The 19,630-nt window shown below is 40.0% G+C and overlaps 1 protein-coding gene across 1 annotated transcript in view; it reads right to left on the bottom strand.

Annotated features, from left to right (window-relative positions):
* The window catches only part of GALK2 (galactokinase 2), a 331,206-nt gene that overhangs the window by 37,610 nt on the left and 273,966 nt on the right, over positions 1-19,630 (bottom strand). Inside the window, exon 8 of the mRNA XM_075858034.1 lies at positions 12,539-12,749. Within this exon, the coding sequence (XP_075714149.1) occupies positions 12,539-12,749 (211 nt within the window). The remainder of the gene's footprint in view (positions 1-12,538; positions 12,750-19,630) is intronic.

Genomic DNA, 19,630 nt, shown 5'->3' with positions numbered 1-19,630 from the left:
GGGCTTGTTACCCCTGTCAAGTCTGCATCGTGTCACTGATGTAAAGGATCTGCCAGGCACAACTTCTGTGTATACTCCCATAGGTAATCAGTCTGCACCTGAGTCTATGTCTCTGAGACTGACTCCATCTTCCACCACTCAGGATGGCAGGCTTAGGAGTGGGAGAGCCTATCGCAGCCTTGCCAGACGGAGCTAGCTCCCGCCCTCTGTCTATTTACACCTGCCTTTCCTGTTCCTCCTTTGCTTGTGATTCTTCTCGTGTGGTTTCCTGGCCCAGCTACAGCTTCTACTATTTGATTTTGCTCCATACTGACCCTGGCTTACTGACTACTCTCCTGCTCTGCGTTTGGTACCTCGTGCTCTCCTGGTTTGACTCGGCTCGTTCACCACTCTTGTTGCTCACGGTGTTGCCGTGGGCAACTGCCCCTTTCCCTTTGCTTTGTGTTCCCTTGTCTGTTTGTCTCGTGCACTTACTGAGCGTAGGGACCGCCGCCCGGTTGTACCCCGTCGCCTAGGGCGGGTCTTTGCAAGTAGGCAGGGACAGAATGGCGGGTAGATTAGGGCTCACTTGTCCGTTTCCCTACCCCCGTCATTACAACTGAAGTCTTTTTTCCACTACTCTGTGCTACACTGCTTAAAGAGTAACTACACTTTCATCAAAATTTTGATATGCCATAGAAACATATCAGAAGTTTAGATCGGTGGGGTTCCGAGTACCGAGATCCCCACCGTCGCTGAAATTAAGGTGCAGAAGCACTCAGCCGAGCACCCTGCACCTTCAGCTGTGATCGGTGCTCCTCGTCAGCCCGAAGTTGGCTCACATAGGCGTTCTATATGAGCCGTTCTCAACCTAACCGGGAACGCTGATCACAGGCCCTCAGTTGAGCGCTTCTACACCTTCATTTCACCTTCATGGGGGCTTGGCATCTAGAACCACACCCATCCATACTTCTGATATGCCTCTATGACATATCAAAAGTTTGATGAAAGTGCAGTTACTCGTTAACCGTCCTGAGGCGTCCCCCGGAGTGTTCAGTACAGAGTGTTACAACTATATTGTATAGTATTTAACCCATAGAGGATTTTAAAACAAGAATTAGGGTATGTGCACACGAGGGCATTACGTCCGGAATTGACGGACGTATTTCGGCCGCAAGTGCCGGACCGAACACAGTGCAGGGAGCCGGGCTCCTAGCATCATACTTATGTACGACGCTAGGAGTCCCTGCCTCGCTGCCGGACAACTGTCTCGTACTGAAAACATTATTACAGTATGGGACAGTAGTTCCACGGAGAGGCAGGGACTCCTAGCGTCGTACATAACTATGATGCTAGGAGCCCGGCTCCCTGCACTGTGTTCGGTCCGGTACTTGCGGCCGAAATACGTCCGTCAATTACGGACGTAATGCCCTCGTGTGCACATACCTAGACTTCTCTAGTCCACTCCTCATATGCTCCACAGTTCTCTCATAGGTAACACAGACTACAGTCACATATAGAGGAGGATGGGGGACAGCAGAAACCCTTCACGGTCCTAGACCAACAGGGATGTTATCATTAATCCATTCACTGCTGTAGACTACCAGAGATTCCATAATTAACATCTTTACTGCCCTAGTTCACTAGGGATCTTACTATTAAAAAGGTTTTTTTGCCAACCAAATATGATTTTTAAAAATCATATTTGCCGCATTAATTGTGCCCTTCAAAACCCACTTAAAATACAATTTTTATCATGCTTCCCTTCCGAATTTAGACTCATCGCACGCGGCCGTTTGTTGACATACGCTCTTCTGGTCCGTGTGTGTGTTACTAGTCCCCTTCCAGCATGCTGTGTGCCTGAAAAAGGACTGATTGTTCGTTGAGAAACAAATCAAGTGCGTATAGTCAGTCATTATGAGCTGTGAATAGCAGGAGCTTCTATAGTGGAGACCAGGCGCAGGCAGGATGGTGAATTGAGCATGTGTCTTGGAAGCCGATCGGCACATGCTTAGTTGAAGCTGCTGAAAGACCACCCGACTGATAGGGATGATGGAGCTGACGTACCCATACACAGAGCTGCACAGGATTATGGGTGATACATGCGTGACATCAGCGGTAGAAGAGGCATTTAGGCAATCGGCATCATGTGATCGGTAGACCAAACAGGGAAACAGGAGGTTTTTGGAAATAAAAGTTATTAACAATGTTGCTTATTTAGAATTTAATAGAATATTGAGGGGTGGTTTCTCTCCTCGGACACCACCTTAATCACTTCAATGTCTTGTAGCCCACAAGGGATGTAAACATCAATCCCTCTTCTGCCTTGATCATTAGGGATGCTACCATTAACAAAGATGTTACCCATTGCTAAAGGGTAAATTAAGAGTATAATTTTTGGGAAACAACAGCAATTGTTTATAGTCCTTATTTATTTTAAATATGAAAATATGTAAGTTGCAGGTCTGCTGACAGAAGGGGGCCCACATGCTGACTTAGTTGTCTCTGTTCGCTACCTTGGCACACACATTATGCTCTATCCTTAGTAATAATCAGAAATAATATCTGCAGGGTTCTTCATAGTTCGAGTTTGTTCCCACAGGTCGGATACTTTTATGCAGCGTATCTGACCTAGAACCTGCAGGGTATTCTGGCCGAAAAACCACACCAAATTATGGTGGAGATTTTCGTCCGGAATCGCCACTGCAGAATACAGAGCAGAAAAAAAACAATACTTACCTTCTCAGGCGTTGCCATGGTAACGCGTCTCTCTGCTCTCCATGCAGCTCTTCCTCCTGTGATGATGCTGCAGCCCATTTCCATGACAACACAAGGGGGGTTCATATAGACTTTATAAATTTATTTTAAACAAAAAGTTCTTTATTCAGATTTCCGTTTTTTGCCACATTATAGCAGCTTTTCCGCCGTAAAAATCACAACATTTGCTACTTGTTGCGCATTTTACCTCCCCATGGAATTCAATGGGGAAAAACTGCAAAGTGCAACTATTCCACGGCATAAATTAACATTAAAAACCAGACCACAGGTCAATTTATAAACGTTTCGTCAGCTGATTTTTTCCACAGCGTGTTTGTGTAAATCTCATCCACTTTGCTGCTACTGTAAATGCTGTGGACTTTCCACACAGAATTCTGTTGTGGAAATTCAGTGGATGTTTGGTGGCAGAGGACCATGTATTGTCTGAATTGATTAAACCATTCTTCGGCTGTCTGTACATTTAGTAAGATCCAAGCTAAATATACTAAATATATAACCAACTATACAAAATCCTCAGCATATACTTACCCCATAAACTTTAGCGAATAAATAGTTTGTAATTACATGTCTCCAAAAACTGCAAAATGTAGAAAATCTATTTTAAACTATGTAGAAAATCCAACACAAAATAATTCAAATTATGTGCTGGTGTAAATTCTAGTTGGAAACATTCAGGGGAAAAAATCAACACATTTCCACAAAAAGGCACCATTCCTATTGATTAATACTACCATTAGTATATTTTACTTAGAAAGCAATAACATATACTGCAGAGCTACCCATTACATGTATTAATATTGGCCTCTGCTCCACGGAACTTACCATCTAGTTACCCTACACAAGCACATGCTTATTTTAGTGAGAGCCAATGTACCTGCCAGGAAGTTTTAAAGGGGTTGTCTCACCAGGACAACATCTTCTAAAGAGGTAGCAGGTTTCTGAAGTTGCAGATGCTGCAGGGGAAATGTAGAATGACACGGTGACTATTCAAATGATCAGTCATCTATGTACTTCATGGATGGGCTATATTCGCCAGAGCGAAAAACTTAGTGGGGGACCCCCTATCTGATGTCTATGTACCCTAAAAGGAAGGCACAACCCTTTAAGTACTGTGGGATAAAAAATAAAAAAAGCAAAACATGCAGACAGAAGAACATAAAAACTCTGCATATAAAGTAACTTTGTTGGGGTGCAAATAGTACAATGTACTGCAGCTATGGTGCAACAGTCCCTGATATAATGGGAGGGTTACGCTGATCATGCAGTTGCACAGTGTCTTGGTTGGGAAATATAGTTTGCTTCTGAATTTACATAATGTATTTCCCAGTTTTTCTAAGAAAATAGATTTTACGGACCAGGGAGTACATAAATATAACGTATCTATACTCAATTTAATTTTATCAACCTAGCAACATATATTAATTCTCCAAAATGTTTTAGATTCGTTTTGGTGGAATACATTAGAAAAATATAATATTTATTATTTAAATATAAGGCTAGGGCTACATGGCAACTCTGGTTGCGACATAGGACGCACGGCCAGAGATTGCAATATCGGGCTGGCTGCATCACAGTAATAGAAGTGAATGCAGCCGCGTTGTAAGCCGCAGTTTCTCGCGACATAGTCGCAAGAAATCCAAACTTGATAGTTTAATAAAATAAGGCCTCATGTAAAATGAAGGCTGTAATATGATTGGCGGCTATGGACAATCATGTAAATGTAGTATCATTATATAATGCAGATGTATTTTTAAAAATAAAGTCTTGTACTACAAAATGTGCGGCTTCTTGCTTAGATCCAAAAAGATAAACCAGGTGATAACCAATGATGAATTCATTTTCCAGCAGCTCTGATGACAAAAAGACCAAAATCAGCAAGACAGGTGACGTTTGCAGCTTGTTACACAAAGAAAGCAGGGGGGGCCATATCTAGGCTGTATATGCATACATATATACAGAGAAAAAATTCTTTGGGATAAAGAGGAAATAGCTGCAGCAATCAATTATGTTGAAATGTCTTTAACAAAAATTTACAGACAAAGTTGAAAAAAACAGCCAGCGTTACACATGTTTCTGATTATCGCAACTGCTGAGCCTCCTATCACATGAAGTACCGGTGAAGTAAGTACCATGATAACATAACATTCTGTTATTCTACATAATATAGAGTTTTAGAAAACATGATCTATTCATTATGCAATAAATAATCACTGATCATCAGACATTCGATAAAAGCTATGTTCACCTTTTGAACTAGGTTTTTTGTTTTTTTTAAATAAAATTCTCCATCATTGTGATTGGTGCAAGTTACTAAATACATTTTATTAAAAACTATTTTTACTTTTTGAAATACAGCTGCTTTGTATTCTGTATACAGAGCAGCTGTTTCGTTTGCCAAGACCTGAATCCGCCAGGACCGCAGGAATGCTGTGTACAGTGTCAGCGGGTCCTACGTCTCTGACATGCAGGATCCACCTGTGATCGATCGCATATAAGTTATGAACTTAGATGTGATCGATAGCAGCTCGATCCTGCGTTTCAGACACACTCAGGACCCGCTGACACTGAACCTGTAAGGCTGGGTTCACACGACCTATTTTCAGAAGTAAACGAGGCGTATTATGCCTCGTTTTGCGTCTGAAAATAGGGCTACAATACGTCGGCAAACATCTGCCCATTCATTTGAATGGGTTTGCCGACGTATTGTGCAGACGACCTGTCATTTACGCGTAGTCGTTTGACGGCTGTCAAACGACGACGCGTAAAAATGCAGCCTCGTCAAAATAAGTGCAGGACACTTCTTCCAGACGTAATTTGAGCCGTTCTTTATTGAACTCAATGAAGAGCAGCTCAAAATTTTGGACTGTCAGAGAAGCCTCGCAAAATGCGAGGAGGAGCATTTACGACTGAAACGAGGCAGCTGTTTTCTCCTGAAAACAGTCTGTCTTTTCAGACGTAAATGCCTGCTATCGTGTGCACATACCCTTAGTGCCGCGGACCTGACAGATACAGGATTCAGTGCAAGATACAACTGCTCTGTATACAGGATAAAAAACATCTGCATATCAAAAAGAAAAAAAATAATTTCATAAAAAGTTTTTGGAAGTTGCACCAATCACATCACACTGATGGAAATTTTTTTTAAAAAAAACAAAAAAAACAAACAAACGCCTTTAAAAAGGTGTACATAGACATTAACATGTATATTTTTAAAGAAATGAATTTGTCTTTATATTGTTGTAGCTGTATTAGGCACCGTCCTGTGCCTCAGTCAGCAGTTCCATGAGATTTGATGGCAAGAATATCCCTGCATGTAGTACTATAGTTGTGGTCGATATGCGGTAAACCATGTTGGATCCCATTATAAGTAAATTGGGCAAGTAGGGTGGAATGGGATCCATCGTACACAGGATCTTTCACTGCTTCGTAGCTTCTGTTATGAACAGAAGTCAAAATGCAGATGTAAGCAGGGTCTTAGCTGTATTTTTATGCTGATCACCGTAAAGAATATGATGACTTTATTTTGTCCTATTAGTGAACATTAACTGCATCTTTCAATCACAGCCACCTTCCTGCGGGTGATCGCATGGGCACAAATGCTGTACCACAAAATCACCATAACACACATGTATGTCAAGGTGGTGGAATTGCCTTTCACTAGTGATGTAAGATGCATAAATGGGTTAAAGGGGTTTTCCCATCACAGTAAGTAATGACATATCGCTAAGATATGTAATTTATGCAAACACTGGGACCCCCACCAATCTGTAGACCAAGTAAAGCACTTGTAGCAGCGCTAGTAAAGCTCCTTTACTTATTGTCCACAAACGTTGTATACTTTACATTGCACATAGGCCAGTGTTTCCCAGCCAAGGTTACTTGAAACTATCATGTTCCTTGTTCCTTAAAGACAGTAAGGATGGGGCAGTTCACCATATGGGTTAAATAATGGTATATTTTAATAGTTCGGACTTTTACAGACACGGCAATACAATTTTGTTTATTTTTTACATTACTTTAGAGGATAAATGGGAAAAGGTTTTTTTATTTGAACTTTTAATATATATTTTTTTGACACAACTAAAAACTTTATTAAACTTTTTTTTTACATATTTTATTAGTCCCCCTAGGGGACTTGAACCAGCGATCGTTGGATCACTGGTACAATACACTGCAATACTAGCGTATTGCAGTATATTGTAATTTTTATAGCTAACATTCGCTTCGTACGGAGCGGGCTCAGCAGGTGAGCCCGCTCCAAACATCACCCCCCCCCACGACGCAATAGTACGTCGTGGTGCGTATAGGGGTTAATAAACTCAGATAAAATGAGAGCTGAGCTCTGATTGGTTGCCTTAACCTTAAATTAAAATGGATCGATATTTCTTTGAGAAGACACTCCAGCCTATTATAGCTGGTACAAATAAAAACCGATGTCATCCAATTCATGAAACAGAACTATTTACTTGTAAACAATCTGGCTGTGGAAACTGCCATCAACCTCTGCGTTGGATCGCCCGTCGCCAATGTTCTGATGGATATTCTTGGAAGTGCATTTACAAGTACTGCGCGTCATCCTGGGTATCCATCAGAAAGGGCTCTGGTGTTTGGAAACCTCGGAAAAACAAGTAGCACAATGGACTGGAATATTCGAACGCACAATAGTTGACGTTTTTAACTTTTATCCTGAAGTATATAGTGTCTATTTTTGTACTAACCCAGTTTTGCTCGGTGGCCCCGGGCATTATGTTCAAGTTGATGAGTCTTGTTTTAATAAAAAAATAAAATACCAATATGGGTCTTTCAGATTGTGGATACGGCAGCAACACCAGCTATTGGGTAAATGGAAGTTTTTCCTGATAGAAGTGCTGAACCCTCCCTCCTAATACTGAAAGGGAACGTATACTTCATAGGTGTTAACAGCATTTGTGTCAAGTGAAGTTTATGTCCTAGGGGGACATAATCTTCAATTGATCCTCCCTGACTAGGTACAGGAACACGTATGCATTTTTAGGCCTTGTTTACACGAGGGATTTTTCACACTGATTCCGATGCGCTTGAAGTGAAATGCTACTTCGTGATGTCGTTTCCGCTGTGCATTTCGAGGCAAAAACAGCGTCGGAAGCCACATGCATGTAATCTCCATGGAATGGAAATAATCTGTGTGTGGAAAACGTGGCTGTAAACTGCCAAACCGAGGCAGAAATCCAAGTTCCAGTCATTATCAGAAGAAAACATGGAATATCAGCAGAATACATGACAGATTTTTCCATTGGAAAAATCCATTGTGTGAACATACCTTAAATGTAATTGATATTTTATTACAGTTCAGAAGTAAAAATATAAACAACTGTGCTTGCAAAGCAAATGTAATATCATATATATTTTTATCCCTATCTGTTGGCGAGAGTGAAGAGAAGTTACAAAGAGCATCTCTCGCTCTGGAAGACCTGTTCTGTCCTGCATTACACAGACAACACATTGATTTGAATGGGCACTGTGTAATGCTTAATTTCCCCTGTGGTGGCATTGCAGCAAAATTAAACACTTACTGCCAGGTTTACTCACAGATTACAGCTAATCGATGGGGATACTAGCAGGGGGACACTGACTGAATTAATGCCAAGGCACCCTTATAACAAAGTGGACAACAAGAAGGCATTGTCCAAAGCAGGCAATATGTGCACTCTAACAATATGGTGTGGGCTAAGGAGCTAAGCCCGAAACTTACATAGCATACAAGCTGATTTATACTGCTGACAGCCGCCTGCAATTGTAAGGATTGGAGATAACTCTGACCCTCCATTTAACCCCTTATATGCCGTGGTCAATAGCCTGGCCTCCAGTTCTGAATTCTGTGTTTGATTTGTAGGCCCTGCCAGAGTGTAGTGTATTGCATATGAGATCCAGTGATCACATGGTAAAAAAATATATATTTATATTTAATATCAAGATCAAGTAAAAAAAAAAAAAAGTGTCCCATTTTTCACATAAAAATGTAAGCAATAAAAAAAATAAACATAATTGGTATCGCGCATCTGTAAAAGTCTAAACTATTAAAATATCTCTTTATTTAACCTGCACGGTGAACGGCATAGGAAAAAAATGATTCATAATGCCAGAATTGCTGTTTTTTGGTCACCTTGCTTCTCCAAATAAATGGAATAAGTAGAGATCGAAAAGTAGTATCTACCCTAATACAGGACCAATAATATCTACATGGAAGGCAAAATAAAAAAGTGAAGGGGTTTCAGAATGTGACAAATTGTTTTTATTTTGTAAAAATAGTAAAACAAAAGAAAAAATTATGGAAATTTGGTATTGATGTAATTGTATTGACCTGCGGAATAAAGTTAACATGTAATTTTTATCTCACAGCCAAAGCCATAAAAACAATACCCAAAAACCTATGGCGGAACTTTGTGTTTTTTTCATTTTCACCTCATAAAATGTTTTTTTAAAGATTGTTCTCAATACATTATATGGTACGTTAAATGGTGCAATTAACAAATGCAACGTGTGCCGCAAAAAAAAAAAAAAGCCCTCATACGGGTAATGCCGACGGACAAATAAAAAAGTTTTGGCGCTTGGAAGGCGAGTAGGAAAAAAAAAATTAAAGAGATTAAACTGGCAGCGGCAGCAGCAAGGGGTTAAGTTAGCAAATACATAAATATATCCTTGTGCACAAAAACAATGTAACACTAATGCCTCCTAGCAAGAACGCACAAACAATTTGGATCTCTGTAAGTAGTATCCACTAACTGGATTTCAAAGAATGGTCGCAATGTCGAAGTGAGGGCGAAACGCGCATTGGGATGCGGTGTCCCTCCTGGTCTGTAACTTGCAAGTACCTATTGCCTTGCACTTTATTACCTACTTAGGTCTTTTAATAATGACAAATGAATGTTACTTCATAAATGTGTGAGTTTGTGCTTTGCATCAGTATCTGGTTACATTTTGCAACTACATTTTTTTTCGTAAATGCATATACCATTACATGTATGACTGCACTATATACTAACCGGTGAACACCATTCTGTGGTTGTGTATTCCCATATTTAAGTCTCTTTTATAGATTTTTTTTTTTTTAAATGTTGATACTTGAATAAAGATGTATATGTATGTATCTGTGCTACTTTAGCTTCTGTGTTTTCCTTTTTGTGTTGAATATCCAAAGTATATAAAAAAGTTGACTTGAAAAGTGAATAAGCTGTACAGGTGGCATTCCTCTGCATGACACCACTACTACTGTATATCCATGTATACCTGCCACTGAATGTGGTATGGAACCCTCCATAGAACAAAAGAGTTCCAACAGGTTTTAGATATTTCTGGTTTCCTTCCTCAGAGATTTGTTTGCTATTTCCCTGATAATTTGCTAACTTAAGCGACTGTATTTACCTAGTTAACCAGAGTGAAAACGGTTTGCAGATGTTTTGGAGCGCATTTTTACTGTACTTATACTGTATTTGTATTCTCATTTCTTATTTGGCAAAAAGCAGAATTCAATTTGCTAGCCAGGGGCAGTCTTCTGCATGGCTAAGCGATCCATTTACCTAAAGACTTCTATGTACTTCTGAAGTGGACTGATAACCTCTTTCGGCGCCACTGTGTGCCTCTTATAGGGTTGTCACTTTTTTGCCTCATCTCATTCTCGGGCAGGGGTCAGCAACCTTCGGCGCTCCAGCTGTTGTGAAACTACAACTCCCATCAAAAAGCAGCCAGGGCATGCTGGGAATTGCAGTTTAACAACAGCTGGAGAGCCAAAGGTTGCTGACCCCTGTCCTAGGGAGAGGCAAATTCTAGTAAATTAACTACATTATCGAATTGCATGATCGGTACATACCGGCACAGAGCAATTGCTCTTTAAACACCCTTTTTATATAATCTTTTTTTTTTCTTTGCTTTTTTTAACCACAAATATAATTAGAAAATTGCAGCTTGATGGGCTATATACTTCCTAGATCTTTCTAAAATGTGGTGCTGCAAAACACGATCAAATTACAAGCATGTCCTGTCAGTTACAGTTATCAAAGCAGAAGGTACCTATCCCATGGTAATTTAGATCACATGAAAGCACATTAGAGAACATACAAGAACCCACAGAGACTAATTTAATCCTGTGACTTTCTGCTTAACCATTCATCCAATTATGACGTGATAGGAAAAAAGTAGATTTGAAAATCTGCATCCATTTAAGATGTATGTGGACTTGCGTGAGAGATTTCCATAGCTCACACACTCTTGTAAATCACCATTGAACAGTAGTAACCCAAAGAATGAAGCACAAACACGTCTGTTTTCAATTTCATTGTGAAAGCTCTGCCAATGACTGTGACTGATTCCTAGACCACCCTTTGGTAAAACAATTCTGTGCTGGCCAGATTACCTTAAAAAACTTTATGGTTCTCTCAGCTCGGCACGTTATATATTGGCAAAGAGAATGGTTCTTTAACAGCAACCAGAAGATCAGAAAATCTTTTGTAATCTTTATAAAACAGCATGCTCAAGATATCCAAATTAAGTGGCTGGCCTTGATTAAAAGAAAGAAAATCTGTGTGTTAAGGTTAAGTCGGTGATTCCCAAACTTGATGAAACGTGTTTTGAGGGGAGACTAGTGCTGAGGGTGGGCAATGTACTAGGGTACACAGGGAATTAGAACAGAGTGTGTAGCATGTTTTAATTATTACTATCTCACTACAGTGTACAGAACAGGGCGTGCTGCAGACGTAAATGTGCATGTCGCATTATTTAAAGCTGATAATTGTTAACATATTTCCTGAGTGCACACAAGAGAACACACACACACACACACACACACACACGCACACACACACACAGGTCAGTTATTGAATGTATTGTGTACAATCGTACATGTAGATATGCTATAACAATAGGAGACTTAAATCTTCCTAGCAACTACAACTAAATAAATTACATATCTGTCAAAAATAAAACGACTTTTTGCAAGCGTCTAGAGAAAATGCACAAGCAATCATAGTACAGCGTTACAATCCTAGTAACCGAATGCATAAAATAATGAATGCTGGCACGCAACATCCAGGAGTCACTTTTATTGATGTTGATGAATGTCAGTCTTCTCTGGCCATCAAGGAGCTTTTCTGGCTCCTAAAATGGACTTACTGGCTCCTGAATTCCATATTATTATTTTTAAAACAGTTTTAGAACACTATGTAGAGAACTATACAAAAAAGGATTTTGACCAATTTTACAATTGAGTTGAAACCCTTAAATGTCGTCTTCATTGTCAACTCGTCAGGTATATTTCATATGGAAAAGTTACTGTGAGACAGTTAAAAACATGGAAATTTTAGAGGATTGGAGAAATGGCAATGAACATTTAGATTATTAAATGGAGAAGCACTGGGGGAAAAAAGGAGGAGCCCTACAAGAAGAATAAAATAAGATAAAGATATAGGAAATCAGGAGAAATAAAGAAAATGGCATAGGAAAGAGAAATTAAGAACCTGAATGTTAAGAGTTGGAAAGATTTATACTTTACTGAAATTGAGCACCATGAGTGTGCTCACAAATGCAAACGCTGTTTGAGAAAACTTGTTGTGTTTATGCAAACATAATTCTTGCAATGTAATAATATATTAATTTGTCTTTAAAAATTGATAAAATGAGATCAAGTCATATCACAGCAATTACATAAATAAAACATAGCTGTAGTAATATAATACCACTAAGGAACACTATATTCTTATATATATTTTTTAACTGTGTAGTCTTATTTGATTTAAAATCTTTTGCTTACCATCCTGTGTGTTTTGACTTAGGACTGTGGCACAAAGATCTTCTAAGCTTATTCCCATAGTCTCACATATTTCTTCCCGTGTATATGTCTCAGGATGTAGGACCTCCTCAACAACAGTCAACATTTCTTCTACGGTAACACCAAGTCTGCTCTGGAGATCTCCTAATTTCATCAGGTTTTTCCAGTCCAGCCCTTTAGATTTCGCTAGAATCTATCATACAAAAACATCAAAACATCTAAATAAAGGCTCCAGTTAATGTAGTCATACGCAGGATATAAAAAAAACAAACAACAACATAAGATCAGAGTTAAAATTAATAATCTTATAAATCACTTCCATAAATCATACGAACAATATATTACACTTTCCTCGATACGGTCGATACTACATGAAATGTTAATGTCAAACTTCACTTAAATGATTACTTAATGTAGGTTGCATTTTTTTTTAAACATAATAAATGGTAACAGTCGTTTCACTTTTACTTGTTTCTTTGAAAAACACAATTGTGCTGCTCTAACTAAATGCACTCTAAACTAAAGTTAACGTTTATACGTTTTCATAGCTGAACTTTAATACAGTAGTAGTTCTTTCGTTTAGTGTGGTCTACTATGCACCCACAATCGCTCCAATGTCCAACTTAAAGGGGTTCTCTGGACATTTTATATTGATCGCCTATACTTAGGATAGGTCATTAATATCAGATCTGTGGGGTCCGACTGCCCGTCCCACTACCGATCAGCTGACTGAAGGTGCCGTGGCGAGGAACGTCACAGCCTCTTCAATGTTTACCAGCACTTTACAGAAGTTTAAGGTGCTGTGCCTGATAAGCTATGGAGGGACAGCAGAGTTCGTCCCTGTGGCCCTGTCAGTTACCTGATCGGCGGGGATGCCGTGAGTCATACCACCACCGATCTGATATTGATGACCTACAATAAGGATAGGCCATTAAAAGGGTTTTCCCATCAGGAATGTTTGTGACATATCCACAAAATATGACATAAATATCAGATAGATGTGGGTCCCACCTCTGGGACCTGCACCTATCTCTACAATGGGGCCCTTAAACCCTGTTCTAGCTTTCTGTTTTCCCGCTCACGCTTGTGTTTTCCGACCATGTAAGAAGAAAACAGTGTAGCTTGCTGAGCTACGCGATGTCCATAACTCCCATTGTAGTAAATGGCAGTTACGGAAGCAGCGCAGCATGCGAGTTGCGCGGTTCCTGTAACTGCCATTCACTTCTATGGGACTTACGGAAACGGCGTAACTCAGCAAGCTACATGGTTTTCTTCTTACATGATCGGAAATCACAAGCGTCAGCTGGAACACAGAAAACTAGAACAGGATTTAAGGGGATCCTGTGGATATGATATAAATGTCCCTGGTGGGAAAACCCCTTTGATAGAAATTGTTTGGGGAACCCATTAGGTATTGAATTGCTTGATGTTATCCAATTTCAAAGATGAAACCTATAGCAAAAGTACTTAAAAATGCAAAATCAGAAAGGAGCTAAGAATGCGTTACACTCAATTTTTTCAGAAATTTTGATTGGCCATTTCAAAAATACAATATACAAGAAAAGCCAATATACACTTCAATACCACACTGGTTCAATGTCAGAATTACCTATATAATATAAACCTTGCTGATGTCCACATATCTGTAGAGACATCATGTTCTCTAGCTTTAAAAATGTACAGAAAGCAACAGTTCACAAGCGGTGGAATATTCTATAAACCTCCAACATATTCAATAAGAGGATATGAGGTGGCAGTCTTGTTTGCACAATTTCAGTGTTTAAAAATGAAATCAATGAAGAGCTGAACAATAGATCAGGATGCAAAATATTACCGTAAATGGACACTAATTTTAAAACAATTTATACTGATCTAATAGTATACCTGTATATATAACCAACATGTACACAAGCAGGAATCGTGTGAACTCCAAGACTATATATCTTTATATGTTTATACAAGTCAAAGTAACACAAATAGCTATAACTATAGACTGAGGAGAACACACATATAACCCAATATGACCTGGTACTCGACTCTTTACCTGTATTTGCTTTAGATATACTACATTGTGTTACCAATCACACTTACGACTTACACTATACAACACTTGTTAAACTGTGTATCTTATATATGAATGATTTCATCCATGTGTATTGGCCACATATATTTGTTTATACTGTTTATAAACTCTACACAACAGGCAAATAGTGTTTTCAACCTGAGGATCTGCACCACCTGTACCGCCTATTTATGTTGTGTTACGTATAGCCATATGCTTTTAAGACCGTCTAATACACAACAGTATTGACCCCGGGCCATGTTACTCAGTTGTGATATCATGTGTTACCATCAATATTCATATACAACATGGGCTGACGCCAATTTACATTGTATGACTCATTTTTTAATTGTCCTGTTTCCTGCATTTGTCAATAAAGAAGTTTTTCTATTGTAATATCTTGAGTGTACTTGACCTCTTTTCTCTATAGGTTTCGTAATAGTATACCTGATATATACTTTTAAATTTTATCATTAAGTAAATTAGTCATCTTATCCAAGCAAATTATGTGTGAAGATACTGCCAGTAGGTGTCTCCTTCCTGTAATCTGCTGTCCACCCCCTGCTGTCAAGTAAAATCTGTCTCTAGTTACAGAGCAGATAAAACAGACTACGCAGTTGTCCATAGAAGTCTATGGAGAGAAGAGGGGGAGCAGCAGCAGAGAGAGAGGAGACACAGGCTGCTGGTAAGAGTTATAAGTCCCCTCAGTGGTGGATTCTCAGCTACACTGCTTATTACTGCTGTATGATGACCTCTATGCTGCTTCTGCTTCTAAGGGTGTGTTACAGAAATATAATGGACCATGATGTTCTCTTCTATTGTGTGCAGTGTATGGCAGAAATGACAGCAGCTAGGCACACTAGCTCAGGGAAAACAGATAATTAAAGATAGAGCCTGCTAAAAAATGTATTTAAGTCATAATGGTCAGGTATAGTGGTATTCCTCATGTACACACATATGACAGCTTATTCTGAAAAGTCACCTGACAAGTTAGGTACGCTTTATAATGAATTTACATAATGAATTTACAATAAAATTAAAAACAGTGTAGGTATATAGAACAGAAGGGTGGAAGCAGCTTGTCCCAGTCTCTGGAACTTCTGGTGGCAATCGTAGGTTCATTCATGAAATCTAAAAAAGATATATAAAAAAGAAGTCTCGGAGCACAGAAGGAACTCCTGAAGATTTTATCCGCAAACTACAGGTTTCAGGGTTGTAGTCAGATTTTTAGCCAACAAAGGAGCTTGTACTATGCTGAAAAGTGTTGTAGTTTACAAATAAAATCTTCAAATTACAAATCCTCATGCGTTGTGAGACATCTTCCTTTCTGTGTACCTGTGATTTGCCCGATGAGCCCCCCGTTGCCACCAAAGTTCTGGGGACTGTGACAAGTTGCGGAGACTACCGTATTCAACCATAAAACACCTGAAAAAGTGGGCGCAGGGTCATTTTAACACTTTGATGGGCCCAGTGCAAAAGTTTAACGAATGGGTCCCCTTCCTATATAGTCTGGAGCGCAGATAGTTAATATTGTCTTTGTTCTCAGTGATTGGGCAACTCTAAAGGCTGCGAGTACCAGAGTTGTGATTTAGTGTCCTGTACATATCTTGATGGGCCGCGCAACCCTTCTCCTATATCCCCTTTTTACCTCTGCCAATACGCTTAGTTGTACCAGGACTGCACACATTGCAGAAGAAGCACCCTGGACAGCATTGTCAATCATGGAGCACATTTTTACTAATGGTGGTGTCACAGATATAGTAACTTACAAGGCAATTTATTCAAGTAAATCGAATCATACCAGTAATCCCCTTTTAAACTTCCTGAATGAAAGTCAAAATTGTACAGCATACTGGTCGACAAATAAAGTCCCTAGTTTAAGTAGCAAAAGTGCTAATGTCACAAAAGACGCACGACCTGGCTCACCTTTTGGTAAGTCAACAAGAAGGCTGGCAAACTGGATAACAATGGATCATTGTGCTCCCAACATGCATTAACTGTTTAGGAATTACAGCAATTTTTACAAAGTCCCTTAACATTTTACATGCGCAAAAGTAATTGGACAATTTAATTATAGGCAGTTCCATGGCCAGGTGTGGCCTTTTCTTAATATTTCATGTCAAATTAAGGAAATAATAGGTCTAGAGCTGATTTCAAGTGTTGAATTTGCACTTGGTAGCTTATAATGGGAACTCTAAAATATTCACTTCAAAGAAGTGGCAATTCAAGTTAACCCCGTCCCGCTCCTGGACGTACTATTAGGTCATGGTAGCTGTATCGTTCGCACTCCATGACCTAATAGTATGTCACTGGAGTAACGGCCATTTCGGCTATCTTCCCGACACATGCAGGAGCGGTGACAGCTGCTGTCTCGTACAGCAGTTGCCACAGCTCCTACAGCGGGGACCGATCGCTGTGTCCCCGCTGATTAACCCCTTAAAAGCCGCGTTTAACCCCTTAACGCTCAGTGACGTACTATTACGTCATGGAAAGCGCCCTGTTCGCGCTCCATGACGGAATAGTACGTCTCGGGAGTAACGGCCGTTTCGGCTGTCCTCCCGACACATACAGGAGCTGTGACAGCTGCTGTCTCGTACAGCGGCTGTCACAGCTCCTACAGCGGGGACCGATCGCTGTGTCCCCGCTGATTAACCCCTGAAAAGCCGTGTTCAATAGCGATCACGGCTTTTTAGGGGTTAAGCTGCCATCGCCGGCCTGCTACACGATAGCGGCCGGCGATGGTGACTATGGCAACCGGACACCAAACAATAGCGTCCGGCTATGCCATAGACGGAAGCCTAGTGGGTCCTGACAGCGTCAGGACCCACTATGCTTGCTGTCAGTGAGTAGCTGACAGCTCTAATACACTGCACTACGCATGTAGTGCAGAGTATTAGAATAGCGATCAGGGCCTCCTGCCCTCAAGTCCCCTAGTGGGACAAAGTAAAAAAGTTAAAAAAAAGTTAAAAAAAGATGTGTAAAAATAAGAAAATAAAAGATTTAAAAGTAAAAATCCCCCTCTTTCCCTTATCAGTCCTTTATTATTAATAAAAATATATAAATAAACAAATAAACTATACATATTTGGTATCGCCGCGTCCGTAACGGCCTGAACTACAAAATTATTTTATTATTTATCCCGCGCGGTGAACGCCGTAAACGAAAATAATAATAAACCGTCCCAGAATCACAATTCTTTGGTCACTTCACCTCCCAAAAAATGGAATAAAAAGAGATCAAAAAGTCGCATGTACCAAAAAATGGTATTGATGGAAACTACAGTTCGTTACGCAAAAAATAAGTCCTCGCACGGCTTTATTGATGGAAAAATAAAAACGTTATGGCTCTTAGAATAAGGTAACAGAAAAAGCAAATGATTTTTTACAAAACGTATTTTATTGTGCAAACGCCATAAGACATAAAAAAAACTATAAACCTCTGGTATCGCCGTAATCGTATCGCCCCGCAGAATAAAGAGAATATGTCATTTATAGCGCACGGTGAACGCTGTAAAAAAACATAGAATAAAAAAACAAATAGTAGAATTGCTGTTTTTTAGTCACCACACCACTTAAAAATAGAATAAAAGCTGATCAAAAAGCCACATGCACCCCAAGAAAACTACAATGGATTCCTCAAGGGGTCTAGTTTCCTAAATGGGGTCACTTTTGGGGGGTTTCCACTGTTTTGGCACCACAAGACCTCTTCAAACCGGACATGGTGCATAATAAAAAAGAGGCCTTAAAATCCACTAGGTGCTCCTTTGCTTTGGAGGCCGGTGCTTCAGTCCATTAGGGCACTAGGGCCACATGTGGGAAATTTCTCAAAACTGCAGAATCTGGGCAATAAATATTAAGTTGCGTTTCTCGGCTAAAACCTTTTGTGTTATAGAAAAAAATGGTATAAAAAGGATTTTGTGACAAATAAATAAATATGCAAATTTCACCTCTACTTTGAGCTAAATTCCCGTGAAACACCTAAAGGGTTCATAAACTTTCTAAATGCGGTTGTGAATACTTTGAGGGGTCTAGTTTCTAAAATGGGGTGTTTCATAGGGGTTTCTAATATATAGGCCCTCAAAGCAACTTCAGAACTGAACTGGAACCTAAAAAAAAATAAAAATGAGGCAATACTTCGCTTCTCCTAATGAGCAGCGCCCACTCCGAGATCACCCCAGTTTTGACCGTTTGTATAAACGGAGACCCCTATTAGACCATTTCAGTGCCCGGTTTTCCCAAACATACACCCCCGAGAATTGTATTTCTATTGATGAGTCCTTGATACATTTTAAAGGGAGGCTTCAATTCCGCCAGTACCAGCCGGGTAAGAGGGCAAGGTATGGTGTGAAGATGTATAAGCTGTGCGAGAGTGCATCAGGGTATACATACAAATTTAGCATATATGAAGGGAAGGACACCAGTATTCATCCCCCAGAATGCCCCCCTTACTGGGAGTTAATACAAAAATTGTGTGGGATTTGGTGCACCCACTGCTCGACCAGGGTTACCACCTCTACCTGGATAATTTTTATACCATCGTCCCACTCTTCAAGTGCCTCGCTTCCAGAAGTACTGCGGCATGCGGCACTGCTAGAAGAAATCTGAGAGGCCTCCCTAAGACTCTGCTTGGGCAAACAAGAATGGGTGAGAGCAGGGCACATTCTAGCAGCAACATATTGTGTTTCAAGCACAAGGACAAGAGAGATGTCCTTGTATTGACAATACATGCCCACACCAGTACCCATGTACCCGTACAAAGAACCCCAAACCAGACTGTATCCTGGACTACAATAGGTACATGGGAGGAGTGGACTTGTCAGATCAAGTCCTGAAACCCTACAATGCCATGCACTGTGGTATAAGAAGCTGGCCGTGCACATCATACAGATGGCATCGTACAATGCGTACGTGCTACGTCGATGTGCAGGCCAGAGGGGAACTTTCCTGGAATTTCAAGAGGTGGTTATCAAGAAACTAATTTTTAGGGAGCAAGAAGGGGGGCACCCAGTACTT

This window comes from Rhinoderma darwinii, chromosome 3 (assembly GCF_050947455.1).
Source record: "Rhinoderma darwinii isolate aRhiDar2 chromosome 3, aRhiDar2.hap1, whole genome shotgun sequence".
In the NCBI taxonomy this organism is placed as follows: domain Eukaryota; kingdom Metazoa; phylum Chordata; class Amphibia; order Anura; family Rhinodermatidae; genus Rhinoderma; species Rhinoderma darwinii.
This window is presented reverse-complemented; position numbering and strand designations above follow the sequence as displayed.